Source organism: Rhinoderma darwinii, chromosome 6 (assembly GCF_050947455.1).
Source record: "Rhinoderma darwinii isolate aRhiDar2 chromosome 6, aRhiDar2.hap1, whole genome shotgun sequence".
NCBI classification, from domain to species: Eukaryota; Metazoa; Chordata; class Amphibia; order Anura; family Rhinodermatidae; genus Rhinoderma; species Rhinoderma darwinii.
The window spans coordinates 20,187,545-20,207,961 of NC_134692.1; the positions used below are offsets into that span (position 1 = coordinate 20,187,545).

The window sequence follows — 20,417 nt, forward strand, 5'->3', positions numbered from 1 at the left end:
TGCATCATGGGCAATAATGAACATTTACATTGCACCATATGCACTTTTCCCCATAGGTGACCATAAATTCAACGACAATTAATCCTTTACCATACACAACTTGCTTTTGGAAACCCTGTTGCATCGGCAGTGGCTGTCAATCCATTCTTCTCTATGAGAAAAGGTTGTTAGAAGAGGACCTGCCTGCTCTCCTGACAGGTCTGTATCAGTAAATACTTATATTCCCCATCAAATACCAATTCTGGAACATCTTTCTTAGAACTCTACTTTGTGCCGTTCCTCTGTTATTCCTCCTAGAAATGTATGAATAAATTGACAACTGGGTGTTACCAGTTGGGGGTGTGTCTCGGCAAAGACTGACACCGTCCAATCAGTGGTGACAGAGTGAGACTGTCTAGGGACACGCCCCTTTGACAAGGGGAATGGTGATACTCAGTTGTCAATTTAAGCACACATTTCCAGGAGGAATAACAGAGAAACGGCACAGTTCTGAGGCCTCATGTACACGACTGTGCATTTGCGGCTGTATTCTATCCAATGAGCCAATCCACACAACCGTGGTTTCTATGGTCCCTGCATTGCCCGGAAACTGGACAGCAAAAAAAAATTGGACATGTCATTTCACAGACCGCAATTGCAGTCCGGGCTCATTGAAGTCCGTGAACATCTTGCGTGCCCGCGGTCCGTGATAGCGGACGGCCCACGGATGACGCTCAGCGACCCATCCGTGCCGTAATCACGGACCGTGCACACGGTTACGGAAATGTGCATGAGGCCTAAGAAAAGATGATCTAGAATTGTTATTTGATGGGGTATACAAGTATTTACTAAAATAGACATGTCAGGAGAGGGGACAGGTCTTCTTTATATTACTCATATATATATATATATATATATATATACTGTACAGTATATGTATGACTCTTTAGCGCCCCCACCGTCTGTTATAGGGAATTCCACATGAGCCCTTGTGTCCCAACAGCGCTATCTCCCGTCTCTGCTGCTCCATGTCCTTCCTAGCCACGCCTCCGCTTTACCGTCACTGCGACCACACCTCTTCCTGAACCCACCTCCCGATCTCTTCCCTCCTATAAGACGATACACGCAAGCCCCGCCTTTGCTGCGTTCTGATTGGCAGTCTATCTTGTCTGTCACTTTCAGCTCTGAGCCGCCCGGCCCCGCCCTGACTGTTAGTCGCGGAGGAGGAGGCGAGAAAACAAAAACAATCGTTCGGCGCCGCCATCTTGGCCCGGGCTCCGTGCAGCTGAATGGGCAGCGATGAGAGGACTCGGCGTGAGGAGAAGGCGTCTTGTAGGCCGGACACGCAGCGCGGACACTGAGCGGCCTCACCGGAGCGAGTGACTGGATGACAAGCTTGTAACCGTGCACTGAGTGGAGACCTTCCCGATCCCGTCTATTCTGCCTCCCTCCCCATAGAAGAGTGTCCGTATTCTCTCCACCACCCCCGGGACATGGGGGCCCCGCTCTCCCGGCTGCTGCTGCTTCTCACTTTGCCCTCCGGTTGGTGACTCCGGCGCACGGTGGAGCTTTCTCCGGTATCCTCCGCGGTGTTATCATCATTATAATTATTGCTACGTGTGGATCTATCTCCGGACCGGAGTCATGGGAGCTGCCACTAAACTGGCCTTCGCTGTATTCCTGATCTCCTGCTCGTCAGGTAAGAGATCTTCATTATACACGTGTGTCATGTACGAGATCTATACACGGGGTATATCTATCCTATCTATCTCCACACTATACAGGGATCATGTCCACACACACTGTATACAGGGATCATGTCCACACACACACTATACAGGGATCATGTCCACACACACTATACAGGGATCATGTCCACACACACACTATACAGGGATCATGTCCACACACACTATACAGGGATCATGTCCACACACACTGTATACAGGGATCATGTCCACACACACACTATACAGGGATCATGTCCACACACACTCTATACAGGGATCATGTCCACACACACTATACAGGGATCATGTCCACACACACTGTATACAGGGATCGTCTCCACACACACTGTATACAGGGATCGTCTCCACACACACTGTATACAGGGATCGTCTCCACACACACTGTATACAGGGATCGTCTCCACACACACTGTATACAGGGATCGTCTCCACACACACTGTATACAGGGATCGTCTCCACACACACTGTATACAGGGATCATCTCCACACACACTGTATACAGGGATCATGTCCACACACACTGTATACAGGGATCATGTCCACACACACTGTATACAGGGATCATGTCCACACACACTGTATACAGGGATCATGTCCACACACACTGTATACAGGGATCATGTCCACACACACTGTATACAGGGATCGTCTCCACACACTCTGTATACAGGGATCATGTCCACACACTCTGTATACAGGGATCATGTCCACACACTCTGTATACAGGGATCATGTCCACACACACTGTATACAGGGATCATGTCCACACACTCTGTATACAGGGATCATGTCCACACACTCTGTATACAGGGATCATGTCCACACACTCTGTATACAGGGATCATGTCCACACACACTGTATACAGGGATCATGTCCACACACACTGTATACAGGGATCATGTCCACACACACTGTATACAGGGATCATGTCCACACACACTGTATACAGGGATCATGTCCACACACACTGTATACAGGGATCATGTCCACACACACTGTATACAGGGATCATGTCCACACACACTGTATACAGGGATCATGTCCACACACACTATACAGGGATCATGTCCACACACACTATACAGGGATCATGTCCACACACACTCTATACAGGGATCATGTCCACACACACTCTATACAGGGATCATGTCCACACACACTCTATACAGGGATCATGTCCACACACACTCTATACAGGGATCATGTCCACACACACTCTATACAGGGATCATGTCCACACACACTCTATACAGGGATCATGTCCACACACACTCTATACAGGGATCATGTCCACACACACTCTATACAGGGATCATGTCCACACACACTCTATACAGGGATCATGTCCACACACACTCTATACAGGGATCATGTCCACACACACTCTATACAGGGATCATGTCCACACACACTCTATACAGGGATCATGTCCACACACACTCTATACAGGGATCATGTCCACACACACTCTATACAGGGATCATGTCCACACACACTGTATACAGGGATCATGTCCACACACACTGTATACAGGGATCATGTCCACACACACTGTATACAGGGATCATGTCCACACACACTGTATACAGGGATCATGTCCACACACACTGTATACAGGGATCATGTCCACACAGGCACTGTATACAGGGGGTCACGTGTGTGCGCGCAGGCACTGTATACAGGGGGTCACGTGTGTGCGCGAAGGCACTGTATACAGGGGGTCACGTGTGTGCGCGCAGGCACTGTATACAGGGGGTCACGTGTGTGCGCGAAGGCACTGTATACAGGGGGTCACGTGTGTGCGCGCAGGCACTGTATACAGGGGGTCGCGCGCGTGTGCGTGTGCGTGTGTGTGTGTGTGTGTGTGTGTGTGTGTGTGCAGGCACTTTATACAGGGGGTCACGTGTGTGTGTGTGTGTGTGTGCAGGCACTGTATACAGGCGGTCACGTGTGTGTGTGCAGGCACTGTATACAGGCGGTCACGTGTGTGCGTGCAGGCACTGTATACAGGGGGTCACGTGTGTGCGTGCAGGCACTGTATACAGGGGGTCACGTGTGTGCGCGCCGGCACTGTATACAGGGGGTCGCGTGTGTGTGCGCGCAGGCACTGTATACAGGGGGTCGCGTGTGTGTGCGTGCAGGCACTGTATACAAGGGGTCGCGTGTGTGTGTGCAGGCACTGTATACAGGGGGTCGCGTGTGTGTGTGTGCAGGCACTGTATACAGGGGGTCACGTGTGTGTGCAGGCACTGTATACAGGGGGTCACGTGTATGTGTGCAGGCACTGTATACAGGGGGTCACGTGTATGTGTGCAGGCACTGTATAAAGGGGGTCACGTGTGTGTGCAGGCACTGTATACAGGGGGTCACGTGTGTGTGCAGGCACTGTATACAGGGGGTCACGTGTGTGTGTGCAGGCACTGTATACAGGGGGTCACGTGTATGTGTGCAGGCACTGTATACAGGGGGTCACGTGTATGTGTGCAGGCACTGTATACAGGGGGTCACGTGTATGTGTGCAGGCACTGTATACAGGGGGTCACGTGTATGTGTGTAGGCACTGTATACAGGGGGTCACGTGTGTGTGCAGGCACTGTATACAGGGGGTCACGTGTGTGTGCAGGCACTGTATACAGGGGGTCACGTGTGTGTGTGCAGGCACTGTATACAGGGGGTCACGTGTGTGTGCAGGCACTGTATACAGGGGGTCACGTGTGTGTGTGCAGGCACTGTATACAGGGGGTCACGTGTGTGTGCAGGCACTGTATACAGGGGGTCACGTGTGTGTGCAGGCACTGTATACAGGGGGTCACGTGTGTGTGTGTTCAGGCACTGTATACAGGGGGTCGCGTGTGTGTGTGCAGGCACTGTATACAGGGGGTCACGTGTGTGTGTGTGTGTGTGTGTGTGCAGGCACTGTATACAGGGGGTCACGTGTGTGTGTGTGTGTGTGTGTGTGTGTGTGTAGGCACTGTATACAGGGGGTCACGTGTGTGTGTGTGTGTGTGTGTGTGTGTGTGTGTGTGCAGGCACTGTATACAGGGGGTCACGTGTGTGTGTGTGTGTGTGTGTGCAGGCACTGTATACAGGGGGTCACGTGTGTGTGTGTGTGTGTGCAGGCACTGTATACAGGGGGTCACGTGTGTGTGTGCAGGCACTGTATACAGGGGGTCACGTGTGTGTGTGTGTGTGTGCAGGCACTGTATACAGGGGGTCACGTGTGTGTGTGTGTGTGTGTGTGTGCGTGTGTGTGCAGGCACTGTATACAGGGGGTCACGTGTGTGTGTGTGTGTGTGTGTGTGTGTGCAGGCACTGTATACAGGGGGTCACGTGTGTGTGTGTGTGTGTGTGCGCAGGCACTGTATACAGGGGGTCACGTGTGTGTGTGTGCAGGCACTGTATACAGGGGGTCACGTGTGTGTGTGCAGGCACTGTATACAGGGGGTCACGTGTGTGTGTGCAGGCACTGTATACAGGGGGTCACGTGTGTGTGTGTGTGCAGGCACTGTATACAGGGGGTCACGTGTGTGTGTGTGTGCAGGCACTGTATACAGGGGGTCACGTGTGTGTGTGTGTGCAGGCACTGTATACAGGGGGTCACGTGTGTGTGTGCAGGCACTGTATACAGGGGGTCACGTGTGTGTGTGCAGGCACTGTATACAGGGGGTCACGTGTGTGTGTGCAGGCACTGTATACAGGGGGTCACGTGTGTGTGTGTGCAGGCACTGTATACAGGGGGTCACGTGTGTGTGTGTGTGTGCAGGCACTGTATACAGGGGGTCACGTGTGTGTGTGCAGGCACTGTATACAGGGGGTCACGTGTGTGTGTGCAGGCACTGTATACAGGGGGTCACGTGTGTGTGTGTGCAGGCACTGTATACAGGGGGTCACGTGTGTGTGTGTGTGCAGGCACTGTATACAGGGGGTCACGTGTGTGTGTGTGTGCAGGCACTGTATACAGGGGGTCACGTGTGTGTGCAGGCACTGTATACAGGGGGTCACGTGTGTGTGCAGGCACTGTATACAGGGGGTCACGTGTGTGTGTGCAGGCACTGTATACAGGGGGTCACGTGTGTGTGTGCAGGCACTGTATACAGGGGGTCACGTGTGTGTGCAGGCACTGTATACAGGGGGTCACGTGTGTGTGTGTGTGTGTGTGTGTGTGCAGGCACTGTATACAGGGGGTCACGTGTGTGTGTGTGTGCAGGCACTGTATACAGGGGGTTACGTGTGTGTGTGTGTGTGTGTGTGTGTGTGTGTGTGTGTGTGCAGGCACTGTATACAGGGGGTCACGTGTGTGTGCAGGCACTGTATACAGGGGGTCACGTGTGTGTGTGCAGGCACTGTATACAGGGGGTCACGTGTGTGTGTGCAGGCACTGTATACAGGGGGTCACGTGTGTGTGTGCAGGCACTGTATACAGGGGGTCACGTGTGTGTGCAGGCATTGTATACAGGGATCGTGTATGAGATCTACCTATATAGAAGGTTCATGTGATTTTGGAGCGGCACTCATTATACACGTGGGTCATGTAATATATCTACGTGGAGTATATCAGAGATTGCATACACTATATACATGGATCACATCTGGGGGGGTGGGCATGCCTGGGTGCTCCGTTCTTGTATATTACAGGAGAGCTGTATATCGTGCTGCTAGCGCTTAATACACGTGTCCTCTATAACTGTATAGATCCATATATATCAGAGCTGCACACTGTACTGTATACATGTGTCATGTCAGGTGGCTGCACCTACTATTACATACATGTCCGTGCTCCGGGTGCTGCACCAGCTGGGTACATGTGCCAGCTAATGCCATGTAGTGTATGGATGTGCAGCTTCAGTCTTCTTCCTGCTTTGCTTGGTCCTGTGTGGCCACATACTTCTCTAGTGTGGATAATACTTTGATGTTATGATTTTGTGGCATGTATATTACTGGATATATACAAGGTATTGCCGTACTCTGGATAAATCTGCTCTGTTGGGGTGTCTTCATTCAGCACTTTTGGGGTACAGCATATGAACGTCTGGGGCTGTGCAGAGACTTCTGACGCGCTTTGCCCCACAACTTGTCATTTTGTGCCATTCCATAAATTTGCTTTTCAATGCGTCTGACGCATCAATCCTAAAAGGTGACATTTTACTGCGTCTTCCTGCAACCTTCACCCATTGAAGCATCACATGTTGGCTCACAACAGAGAAAACGCAAAGCTGTACATGGTGCCAGTCTCCATGTGGACCCCTTGTTGCTGTATAGGGGGTACATGCACCTAAAAATGAGCTTTTTGTGCCTCCCTTTCTGCGTTGGAAGAGTCTCATTGGCCCCTGGAATGATCTAACCGTCTACAGTCTTTTGTCCATACAAGTGATTTGGAAATAGATCTAGTTCCAATGGTGTCCGTCAGGTAATCCGCACTCCTGCTATTGACTCCCACCCAGATGTGCGCCTGGCGGGAGCGAGCCCTCTGGAGCGCGCAGGTCCTGTGGCTGATAGCAGAGCAATTCAGGACCGTCCTCTATGTGCAGCGCTGAAACTCAGCAATACGGTCAATAAAGGTTGTCTTGTGACGCCACGACCCCCCCCCACACACACACACACACACACACACTTTCCTGTCTGTCTCGTACATTTGCTGAGCTTGACACGCAAGTAATGTGACTGCGTATTGGTGCAAGCAATGGCTGAATGCCTGGGACATCCTAATAGTATACACTAAAAACAGCTGGAAGGGGAACGTTTGATAAAGGATCTCGCTGTAAGTGGTGTAAGCAGGTGCCGGCTGTAGGCAAACATGGAGCACAAATCCTCCCGGTGACAGATATGTTGCTGCAGTTGCGATTCTCACGTAATGGGAGGTGACATTTTGGGGGGTGGAGGGCTTACATTTTTATCGCTAATTCTCTACCTCCCAACACTGTCTATGATCCGGGTACAGAAGGATTCTCCATTTATTCCGAGGTGATCAAGTGATATTTATCCGTATGTAGAATCATGTAAGTCTATAAATAAAGTTGGTGGACGGCTGCCATTTTTGTCACCCAGCTTTCCATAGACCCTGGATGGACTGAAAACCTGCATTGCTTTACAGTGATGCATTCCTCCCATACGCCTACTTCTCTGCCTGTGTAAGGCCGGATTTACACGAGCGTGTGCGTTTTGCGCGCGCAAAAGGCACTTAACAGCTCCGTGTGTCAGCCCCGTATGATGCGTGGCTGCGTGATTTTCGCGCAGCCGCCATATTATGACACTCCGTTTGGATGTTTGTAAACAGAAAAGCACGTGGTGCTTTTCTGTTTTCATTCATACTTTTTACTGCTGTTGCGAGAATCACGCGCGTCCCACGGAAGTGCTTCTATGTGCTGCGCGTGATTTTCACGCACCCATTGACTTCAATGGGTGCGTGATTCGCAAACAACGCACAAATATAAGACATGTCGCGAGGTTTACGCAGCGCACACACGCTGCGTGAAACTCAAGGACAGTCTGCACGGCCCCATAGACTAAAATAGGTCCGTGCGAGGCGCGTGAAAATCACGCGCGTTGCACGGACGTATTACACGTTCGTCTAAATAAGCCCTAAGTGTGGGCCTCTGCAGTCACACCACAGCTGAAGTACATAGGAATATGGGACTTTGGTGTTACCTCTAGGGTAAATTCACACGTAGCGTAAAGGGTTAATTCACACAGTTTTTTGGCACTGATTTTGACGAGAAAACCTCGTTGGAATCCGTGACAAATATGGCCCAAATCGTCCCATTGATTTCAATTGGAGGTAGGGGCGTTTTTTTTTTTTCTTCCCCCGGGTGACTGTTGGCCGCTTGCGGAAAAAATAAGCAGAATGCTCCAAGTGGTTTCCGCCTTTGACCTCCCATTGAAATCAATGGGATCCAGAAAAAACCCACGGCATTCGTTTGGAGTGGTTTTTTTTTTGCAGCAGTTTTTGCTCACAGGTTTTTCATTAGATTCAACGGCCATAGGCAAAAAAAAACACGAAAAATAAAAAGCACCTGAAAACGCTGGCAATTAAAAATCGGAATTGTCCAAAAAAGAAAAACCTCTGAACTTGGCGGATTCTTTTGTCCAGATTTTCTGTGTGGAAATTCTGCAGCGTATTCGAGTAGCAACAAATATAGACATGCACAGAAAATCCTGACGGAACGCTTGCACTGTTCGCACTACGTGTGTCCATACCCATGTAATGATGTCAATAAGAGAAGTATATAGGCTGAAGAAAGCTGTATGTCAATTTCTTGTCTGTGTGTTGCTCTAATGGTATTTTTATGAACCAGGAAGATCAGGATGAACAGAGCCGCATTGTATGAATTATGGGAGCGCAAATGACAAAACAAAATACCTGAAGGGTGGATATATTTATTATCATGGGGAAGCAGCGCTACATCTCGGCTGCAATGCATGAGGTCCGTCTGATCCCTGCAGTTGGCAGGCGGTTTGGCTGTGCCCATCGTGTTTAGGTGGCATGTACATGATTTGATTTATGGGATGGTTCTGTAGGGTTGAGCTTTGGTGTTTGCTAACAGAAGGAATCTAAATGTTTAATGTGTGATTTATCCGTCTCTTCCAGCCAGCGGAACGCGTTCTGCTTCAACGGCGCGGTGGCACAGCCAATGCCATTCAGCTCTTGATTTCACTTCTTACTCACGGTTAGTTAGGTCCCGTATTGTTGGCTAAATGCGGACGTTCAGCTGTATTTGTGAAGCTTTTTCCTCTTCGAGAGCTCTGCTGAATGGATCACTTTCCCTGCGGTTATTAAATAGAGGGGGGGTCGTCTCCGCTGTCTAGTGGTATTGATTCAGCACGGCTATGTTGGGCTGTGAAAGTGCAGGTTCTGCCAGCTGAGAACCAGATGGAGGCCGTACGCTTTGTTTAAATTGAAAAGCTTAAATCTTGATCAATTTAAATATTTTTATTTTTTTTACTCTGCTGCTTTAAGTGCATCATTTGTTTAATCGGGGGTGAAGACGGTCTGCGCTGATGAGTCTCGATACAAGTTCCTTCCTGCCGGGCCTTCTATGGCATAATGTGGTGGGGGGTATAAAAGGCTGGATGTCCACAATTCCACATCACTTAACCATGTCAGCACTTTATTTTCCCATAGTTTACTTCTGACGATCTCAAATCTAATAGATAAAAGTGCGTTTCCGCTTTATAAATGAATGAGGGGTGGTGGCATTTAAATTATTTTCACATTGATGTGTCAGTCCTCACTGGCATTTTGGCATTGTATGCATGAACCAGGCAGCTGAGGATGAGCACTGCTGTAGATCTATCCTATACAGGCCAAAGCTTTGCAGGATCTAGAATTATGTGTATCAGGTTTTGTAGAAAGTGTGATTGTCTTCTCAATAGAGTTGTCACTTTCCCTCCGCGGCTACGTTATTTCTCACTTCCTGGTGTCTTAGAAAGTGACCTGCAAATCTAAAAAAAAATTATCTACCACTTTACTAGTACAAGTGTGTGTGCGCGTGCGTGTGTGTTAGGCGACCGCCTGTTAATCCAGAATATTTTATAAACTGCCACCTGACAAAAATGTCATCATTTTGCCCCCCCCCCCACCCCCTTTCCCGCAATTTAATTCAGGTCTCCGCTAGTTCTGGGCAATTAATTGAAAAAAAAACCTTAAACCGAGATCTAGCACAATTAACCAACGACATCTTGCCCGTTTTTTTTTCTTCCTTGTTTAAACTGTATCTGCATCTTCAGGACGCAGATACAGTTGAATCTAATAGTAGAGCAGGGGGGTAGTAAGGTCCCTGCTCTACCACTCACTATGTATCGCTGGACGTGAGGCAGTGATGTCATCGCGCCTGTCTGCCTCAAGCCACACAGACCGGAGGAGCAGAGGGATCTCCGTCACTCGTCGTTGGAGTGTGTATATTATTATCTTTGTCGGGCACTATTGGGGTTGTGTGGAGGGCAGCTATGGTGGACTACAGCTTGAGGGCAGCGATAGGGTGGGGGCGACAGCATGCTGCGCGGGGGCGGCATCAGGGGGTATATTATATGCAGTAGTATACAGCATGCTCGGGAGAAATATTAATTCAATGGTGTAGCATGCAAATAGGGGGTGTGGCCTTAATAGTCCATTAACCGTAACCGAGGTTACATGTTGAATTAATCGCGGTTTTGATGTAGGTCATAATCGCCCAGCCCTAGTCTCAGCACCTTGATCCCACCAATACAACAGATCAGAAGGATATGGTCGCTGAATATATTCTCATTCGTGTGTTTCTGAATTGTGGAGACATGTTCCTGGGCTTTCAGGTGACTCCCCCCCCCCCCCCTTATTATTTGTGGAAATAGATTTTTGGCGTGTATAATGTGCATTGCGGTCCTGTAGCTGCTCAACATGCTGTGACTGGTCCGAGCGCTGCGATCATGACAAGCCAGCCGTTCTTCTCTGGATCCTTTTGCATAATGTGTAGGAGGTCACGACCACCATGTTGTTTCTTGCGAGGATTTCAATGATAAGGGAATGTTCACATGGCATATGTTTGAGGCAGAAAAATAAGAGGCTGATTTTTTTTTTTTAAGCGTTTTTGGTGTTTGCAAGCGTATTCTGAGGCATATTTTTTTTCTAAGCGTTTTTTGTAGTCAACCAGCTCAAACGCCACTACTTTTTACAAGGCGTTAATTTAATTCAGCAGCGTAAAACTAGGCCTCGTATGTTTTTCCCACTGAAATCAATGGAAAACTGTTTGCAGGCGTATCTCAAGTGTATTTCGGAGCATATTACAAGCATTTCACCCTCAAACACGCCTGTAAGCAGTGTGAACATACCCGAAGAGGTTATACGCGTTAAATCTGATTGAGCCAGACACTTTCTTCTAAAGAGGGGGGTCTTTTAGCAGAGACGCTTTTCCTATGGCCTGTCCATGTATTTGAGTGACCTGCATGTAATACAACATTGAAAACGTATGGCTGCCCGCAATGATGACCGCTGATCCCCAGGGGTGTCAGTAGCCGTGGTCAGACTTCCCTCTTTTAAGCCTCAGTATGACGGGAAGTATCACAGGAGATCTTCTGCTGCAGCTTTTTATCTCGCTGTCTTTTCCAATGATTTGTGTGGTCTTCTGGGGACTGGTCATTTTGTTTTTATTGCCCGCTCTCCACCATGAGAACTAGATTGTGTCAACCGATAACGGCAATCTGAGGAAACCATTCCAACATGTTATAAAGTCACATCCTATGACATCTGGTCACATCCTTACATTTCCTATATGGAAAAAAATGTGGACTACTTTTTTCCACTGAAGCTCTGCTTGTTCTGTTTAGCTGCTGTGTATATGCAACGGCCCAGCACATGCCCATCAGGAAGTCCGAGCATGGAGAGCTGAGGTGGACGGGCATTCTGCCATCTACACATGTATTCACCTGGTGGCATAGAATGTGCAGTGCTAATCACACACTGATGTCATTTGCTTGGTAGAGAAGAATCTGGAGCCATTTCGTCTTCTGTCCTCCGCCACGTGAGTTCTGTACGGTGTATTTCGATGGTACTGATCCTACAAAATACTTTTAAGAACTGCATTGCAGCATAGGCACGCATATTTATTATCAAGGCTTTTTTTCTACTCGTCTTGTTTAAATGGCATCAGTCTTTGAATCAGAATCAATATTTCCTTTGCTGAAAGGTGGCGAGCCGCCAGATACTCAACCCCTGGCAGCAGAAATGGCCACTCGTGTTCTTGCAAAGCCTTGTGTTTTTCTTAGCAGATTATTGCAATTCCTTTCTCTTTTCCTTACATGTCAGCGCTCGAGTTCTATCTCCGCATACAGAGGTGAGGTCTTGTTCTCACAGGTACTCGTTCTAAGTGTGGGGTCCAGGGGGTCCTAACTATACACAAGTTATTTTTGGAAATGAATCATTGATTTGTGGGATGGAGCGATAGTTGAGCTTTTGTAAACTTTCATGTTTTTATTGGGGAATTGCATGAATGACAATTCCTAAATCTACTTTTCCGGGGAACTTTCAGTAGGAGCAGCTTGCTTTCTGGCACTGTCACAATACAGAGGCCGCTCAATATCCCACTGACCATACAACCACTGAGGTCCATGTCATCCATCGGTCATTGGTTGATGTTAGTGGGTAAATGTACATAACTTCTTGTTTCACCCCTTGACCACTCACAGGGTCCAAATGACTATAACACGTAGCACAAACACTGCGGAAAATCCTCTGGGGAAAAAAGCTGGAAAAAATTTGTTTTTTTTATCTGCAGCAGGTAGATTTATGCTGCGGAAGCGCTGCTCTTCTGTGTTTTTTTGGGTTGAATTCCCTGCGGGTTTCAGGAGGGATATGCTGTGTACTTTTATGCAGTGTATGAACATAGCCCAGAGTGTATATTATGAAGTAATAGAGCGCCTCCAGAGCTAATGGTCAATGTATCTTTTTATACGCGGTCTCCATATATCCTGGGTGCTATATTATTGCATAAACACCACCTAAAAGTCAGTTGAGCCTATTTTGTATAAAAAAAAAAAAAATGTGGGAGTCATATGGGTGACAGATGTACATATAGTCAATGGATTCAGTTGTTATGGGTCTAAAATATGGGCAAAATGCTTGAGGAATGTGTAGGAGTTGCAGACAGCAACCAATCAGAATTGTTCTTTCATTTTCAAAAGGGCATCTGAGAAATGAGAGCTGGAATCTGATTGGTTGTTATGGTCAACCGCTCCCACTGTTCCTTTGTACTCGTTCTAGTGTTGATATTTGTTAGTAAATATCCAGGGCTTGCACAGTGTCCAGATACACGACCGTGCATTGTATACATTATATATGTGGAGACAAAGTGTCGCCTCCACATAAACATATAAATAGTGTAATGACAGAAGGCTCCATTACTTGTGTGTAAGGGTATGTTCACACGCTGAGAGGCAGTTACGTGTGAAAAGACAGACTGTTAACAGCTGCCTCGTTTCACACGTAAAAGCTCCTCCTCGTAATTTACGAGGCGTCTGAGACGCTCGTAAACCTTGAGCCGTGCTTCATTGATTTCAATGAAGAACGGCTCAAATTACGTGGCAAAGAAGTGCCCTGCACTTCTTTGCCGAGGCAGTAAATTTACGGGTCGTCGTTTGACAGCTGTCAAACGACGACTCGTAAATAACAGGTCGTCTGCACAGTACGTCGGCAAACCCATTCAAATGAATGGGCAGATGTTTGCCGACGTATTGTAGCCATATTTTCAGACGTAAAACGAGGCATAATACGCCTCGTATACGTCTGAAATTTGGCCGTGTGAACATACCCTTATAGTAACTGGAAATATGAGCCGTCTTTCATACCCCTCCCAAAATCCAGCACTTGCTGCTCCTCTTGGTGTGATTTTTCTGGTTTGTATAGAGAAGGGAGGGCACAGATTAAAAGCGAGGAAAGGAAAACCTAATCTACAAATCTGCTGGAATATAATGCAGCATTACGGCTTTTCTCTATTTCTTCTGCACTGTGGGAACCCAGCCTAAGGGTATGTTCACACGCTAAACCAAAAACGGCTGTAAAATACTCCTCTTCAGTTTTGGAGCTGTTTTTCTATTGAGCCATTGAAAAACGGCTCAAGAAGTGACATGCGCTTAATTTTATGGGGTGTTCTCAAACGGCTGCGGGAAAAAACGCCCCGTAGGAACAAAATTCAGTTTTTGACATTGAAATCAATGGGCAGATGGTCGGAGGCATTCAGCTTCCGTCTTTTCAGCCAGTGTTTGGGGCGTTTACGGCCCGAAAAACGGCTGAAAATACCATAAGGCCGGGTTCCCACATAGCGTAAATGCTGCAGAATTTCTGCAACGGAATTGTGTGTGTGGAAATTCCGCAGCATTTGCAGTAGCAGCAAAATGGATGAGATTTAGAAAATGTCATTCCCACGCTGCAGAAAAAAACGCACACAAAAGTCGTGTGTAAAGTGTTCTGCGGTGCGTTTTTCAATGTCCATTTATTCTGCGTTTTTGGCCCATAGACTTCAATGGGGAGCAGAAATTCCGCAACAGATATATGTTGCGGTTTTTAAAGCGGAAACGCCGTAAAAACCGCTGGAAATCTGCAGGTCGCATATGCTTTGCTATAACCAATCTTTAACACTAAGGCTATGTTCACACGGAGTATTTTGGAGGAGGAATATCTGCCTCAAAATTCCGTTTGGAACTTTGAGGCAGATTTTCCTCTCCCTGCACGCCGATTTTCGCTCCGTTTTTCACCCGCGGCCATTGAGCGCCGCGGGCATAAAACACCGTGAAATACGCTCTCTCTGCCTCCCATTGAAGTCAATAGGAGGACAGGGGCGTAAACGCCCGAAGATCGGGCATGTCGCTTCTTTTTCCCGCGAGGCAGTTTTGAAATCAATGGGAGGCGTTTTCCGCGTCAAAAAACTCGGCAAAATACTCCGTGTGAACATAGCCTATATCCGCAGGTAAAACTGCAGAGGAGAAAATGCAGCGTTTCCACAGCAATATGAGTAGGAAGAACGCACTATTTGGTGCGGATTTCCTGGACAGGTTTATTAGCGTTTTTATCGAGATTCTGTTGCAGAAAATCTGCAGCGTATCCTGTGTGGGAGCGTACCCTTAGGCCTCGTCCACACGTAACGGAATTGCTGCATATTTTCCGTCCAAAATTCTGTCCGGAAAGTACGCAGCAGAATACAGTCGCAGCAAAGTGGGTGAGATTTAACAAATCTCATCCACACGCCGCGTAAAAATTCCGAGCAGAAATTGACCTGCAGTGCGTATTTTTCGTACCGCAGCAGGTAAATTCCTGCTGCGGAAAGTGGACTGAATTGCTGCGTTTTTCTGAGTAGATGTCATCTCCTAACCTTGAAAAAAACGCAGCAAAATACGCACCATTTTCTGCAGTAAAAAATGCAGGAATTGGTGCAGGGTTTTCGCAGTGGAAATCCTGGTAGTTTCTGCGGAATTGCTGCAAAAATTTTCTGCAACCATTCCGTTACGTGTGGACAAGCCCTTATGGACCAAAATGCACGAGACTTTGGAAATGATTCCTTGGTTCCCCAAGAGTTTAGACGTTCCTCAGCTGGGAGGTGAGTGCTGCCATCCCACTCCATGACCTAATCTGAGTATTTTTGATAATCACTGTAAATTGGAGCAGGTTGGGAGGCCCATTAATAAGAACTTTCATGGAAAACAACCCAAAACTTAGATGCTAGTGGCAAATTACGATGTTTATCGGCTACTGACTTCCAGAAACGTCCAGCCCTGAAATTGCTGTTTCAGCGATAGTCTACTCATTGATAAAAGTTTAGCTTCAAAGTGGTCCAAAAAATTGTGATATCACGGCAAATAAAGTAAAGTTAGTGGACGCAATCCTTGAAATTGCCAGCAGCAAATCATTAAAACGATGTTTAGTAAGGGAGCGCTGAGGGCACGTCGTTCTGGATACAGATCCAGTTTTGTAGTGTATCCGAGCTGTCAAACTGGTATACGAGTAAATTGATGCCACGGTTAATAAGAGCATGGCATAGTAAAGGGAAATGTGTTGTTTTTTTTGTTATGATGACTATGTAAAACCTGCTGGGTCAGATCAGGGAGGATGTTCTTATTCAATAATACTATATTCATAACCGTGCTTCACAGTAATACTGGCGAATATGAGGGAATACGCACTGATAAAGATCATACAAGCCCATACAGGAACACGTAAGATGTGATGCCGCTTCAGTGCCAACCTAGCGATGTTTCACAAGCCAGTAATCTGGTGCTACAGAGGTTGGGGAGGGGTGGAGTGTCAGTGGAGACCCCCAGTCCTTCGCAATGTTGTAAAGAGCCAACCCCAAACGCTGTATAGGAAATAATTTTTCTGCACATCCAGCAGAGGGAAGTATTCGCTGTACAGTCTTGGACGACTCCGCCACTAATGGAGGTGAGGTCCAGCTGGTTGAGCCCCCAGTTATCCGGGGAAGCTGCCAGCTCTTCTAAATGTAATCTTAAACGTCGTCCTTTGTTGTCCTTGGGTGACTGTGTAATTCATGGTGACGTCAAGTCCTACAAGCAGGAGCCACTGCAAATCAAGACGGATCCCTGTGTGGACAACCCCCTATATTAGAGGTACTCAACTACTTTTAGCAAAGGTCCACTTACTGGGGTCTGTCGTCAGGTGAAGGTCCGATCTGAACACCAGTAGTAAAGATTTGTAGATAATGCCACACACGGTGCCCCCTATTAATAATGCCACACACAGACTCCTTGTAGATGTGCCCCTCAAACAAATAAAAAAAAAAAAAAGCGTATACTCACCTAGTCCCATTCCCGCGACAAACGGAGCTGCTCTGCAGGACTATTCAGCCACTTTAGGCCGGCAGCCTATAAGATGCCGAGACGGGACCCTTGCATATGCAGGCGCAATCCACTAACGTCATCGCACTGGTCTGCGCAGGGATCCTGTCCCATCATCTTCTAGGCTGCAGGCCCAGTGAATGGCAGAGCAGGCAACTGATAGTTCACTGCTCCGCCATAGTATTCAATTGTATCGGCGTCCTGAGGCAGTCGCCCGGGGATCCAGAGCATCGGGTCAAACCCGGATCACGGTGCTAGCGGCGCCACTGGTCCGGACAACTGGCATCCGCGGTCTGGGTTTGAACCACAGTTTGCCAGTTTAGGACCCCTTTCCTATATGACATTACCCATATATGTAACTTGGTGAGTGGAGATACGCCGTAGAGGCTGCTTCTCTATAGAATGTCTTCTTTGCGCCCTGTGAGTAACTTGTATGGTTTACTATTGTATTCGGAGCATGTGTAGGACGTGTGGTTTATTGTATTTCTTTCTCTCCCAGTCTATGATTTTGTGGCTGTAACCAGTAAGTAACCACATTTATATATAGATGGTTTTCTGGTTTCGGCAGTGGGATGACGCTTCCTCTTTCTCGCCCCGTGTTTAGTGCCGCTTCCCATGCAGTGAGTCGTCTTCCGGTTCTGTTTTCTAGTTATGCTTGTTACATAGGATTTGGTTTACGTGGCTGCTATAAGGCATTCTTCTCACATCTTCTGAGTTTGGCATTTGTGGAATACTCTAAATTTCATTCTGCGATCTATGATTTTTTTTTTATTGCTGATGGCATCTTCTCAACGCTGCCTGGCATATTATAATTCACCATAGTCATTAAAGAAACTGTGTGTTTTTTCTTTAGTATACTATCCCCATATTTTGCGCAAAGCACGCTGACCCATTCATTTCCATAGGGCTATGTGCACATATCAGTGTTTTGCGAATCCATTGTTTCCCTCCGCAAATTATAGATGCCCTATCCCTGTCTGTTTTTTGCAGACTTGTGCCGCCTTATAAGGGTCCACAAAAATAATGCACAGCACGGAAGCCATCCGTGTTCTGCCCACATTCTGCAGATACGTTGCTAGGAAAGGCTTGGGAAATCCAATCACATGCAGACTTTGAATTACGGATGACACACGGAAACAGTGCGGCTGTAATACGTGGACATATGGAACGGTTGCGAAAGCAACTCTAAGGCATTACGGACAAAAATACGGACACGAAGATCCAATCGGATTGTCTCTTATTTTCGGAAGGGCCTCTGAAAAATGATCTGGAATCTGATTTGTTGCCACAGGCAACTACTTTAGTTCTCCTCTTAGCAAGTTTTGATCAATCCCCCCCAGCGCTGCTCGGCTGTTTCTGTAACTCCAATAGAAAATAATGGAGAGCCCCCAGTTCTCGATTTAAATGTGCAGGTCCCGGAGCTGTGCGTATGACACAAATGTCTGAGATGGGAATAATCCTTTTATCTTTTCTTTGTATGATTATTTTTTTTATAATGCTTTACAACCCATTTACGTTTTAGGCATATGGGGCTTCAGAAAAGCTATTTTGTAATGTGGCTGCTTCTATACCCATGTAATCCGAATTGCAGTGAAATGTCTCATTCATGTAGGCGAGGTTGTGTCTTTGCATTCTAGGAATTCCTTGACCAATTTTGTCTGTATATTTACATTGTGGCTTTGTGTATTTATACGGTTGCCAAAATTCTTACCCCGGTGTATGAATTATCGTCTATAAACTCGGATGAAAGGTTCAGGATTTGTCTACCTTTACAAGCTTTATCCTTTTGTTACTTGCAGGCTGCTGTTCGCTCCCAAGCCCCTTTGGCGCGGCTCAGAGGTCTTGATTCCTTTTGTTACACAACTTTTTAGCAAACGGAAGTTTTTGTTGATTCGCCCTGAGGTTGTTCGGTTTTTGTTTGTGGAAACTGCTGACAATCTGATATTCCCTGACCGTGTATTGGACATGTCGGCTGTTTCCTGTATGATGTTTTGAGTTTTCCCTAGAGATGAGCAGTACCGGAATATTAATGTGGGAATTTAGAGTGATGTGTCGGCTGAAAATGGCAAGTTCTCCTACGACTATGGCCACTGTACATGATGTCCTCCAGTCTATGATTTATGCTTTCTTGTGCTCGGTCTTGCTATTGGACTGTCTTGTCATTGGGCTCCGATTTATATTAGCCGGTCAGAATCTTATATTGGATCTATTTTGGCTATTTTTGTTATTGCTCCGATGCATCTGAAAGAAGAAAAAAAAAAAGTGACAGAACTTTGCAAGTAATCCTGATTAAGACTATTTTAGGGAATTTGTTGCGGGAAATCCGCAGCAAATACAGTAGCAGCAAAGTGGAGGAGATCAAACAAATCTCATCCACTCGCTGCGTAAATAAGGAGTGTAAAAACCGTTTAGAAATTGACCTGCGGTGCAGAGATTTATTCCACAGCATATCGACTGTATTTGCGTAAACGCTGCTTATTTGTTGCAGTTGTTGCGCTTTTTTGTGGTCGGGGAAAATGCAACCCAGAGAAAAAAAAAATGTCATACTTACCCAGGAGTCTGTGTTCCTCCCTCCAGCGCAGCCTCCTGGGATGATGTTTCATTCCATGTGACCACTGCAGCCAATCAAAGGCTGTAGCGGCGGTCACATGGGAGGAAACATCAACCCAGGAGGCCGGCCCAGATGACGTCAGAGGGCCGGCCAACTAGGATGGCGCTTCATCCCATGTGGCCGCCGTTGTAGCGGTCTCCTGGGATGAAACGTCCTACCAGGAGGCCGACCTGCTAGCAGGCCGGCTTAGCGCTGCAGTTTTCCACAGTGGACATTCTGAGCGAAAAACTGCACCACGGTTTGGTGCGCTTTTTCACCCAGAATTCCCTGCGGCGCACCGGGCGGATAAGCTGCGTTCTTTTATTTCAGCGTATCTGCCCCGTGTGAACTCCGCCTTAGGCCTTATTTACACTAGCGTTGCGCACCTCGGATGTGAAAAACAATAGTTTTCCACGGCCGAGGTGCATTCGTGCTCGGCGCTGCGGGACGCGATGTCTCGCATCCCCCATAGAGGAGAGTCTATGGAGGGATACGTGATGAGTGAAAAGATAGGACATGTCCTATTTTCCCACGGACCCTTCACACGGTCCGTTGAAACCACAGCTGTGTGAACGGCCACATTGAATTACATAGGTCCGTGGGACGGCCGCTGTTTCAACGGCCGTCCCATGGACGTTTAATACGCTCGTGTAAATAAGGCCTTATAGTTTTGAGTATACAGCTCCTTTGCACACCTATGTGTCTCCAGGGTTCCAGATTACAAACCAACCAATCATGCAGACATTGTTACCCTCTTCCACTGTCTAGGGTGGCAAGAAGAGGTGG

The 20,417-nt window shown here is 47.4% G+C and overlaps 1 protein-coding gene across 2 annotated transcripts in view; it reads left to right on the forward strand.

Moving 5' to 3' along the window:
- The first annotated feature begins 1,176 nt into the window (after window positions 1-1,176).
- ACVR2A (activin A receptor type 2A) overlaps window positions 1,177-20,417 on the forward strand; it is a 65,453-nt gene continuing 46,212 nt past the window's right edge. For both annotated transcript variants that reach the window (XM_075829253.1, XM_075829254.1), the window contains exon 1: window positions 1,177-1,678. In XM_075829253.1, the coding sequence (XP_075685368.1) occupies window positions 1,624-1,678 (55 nt within the window). In that variant the 5' untranslated portion in view covers window positions 1,177-1,623. The remainder of the gene's footprint in view (window positions 1,679-20,417) is intronic.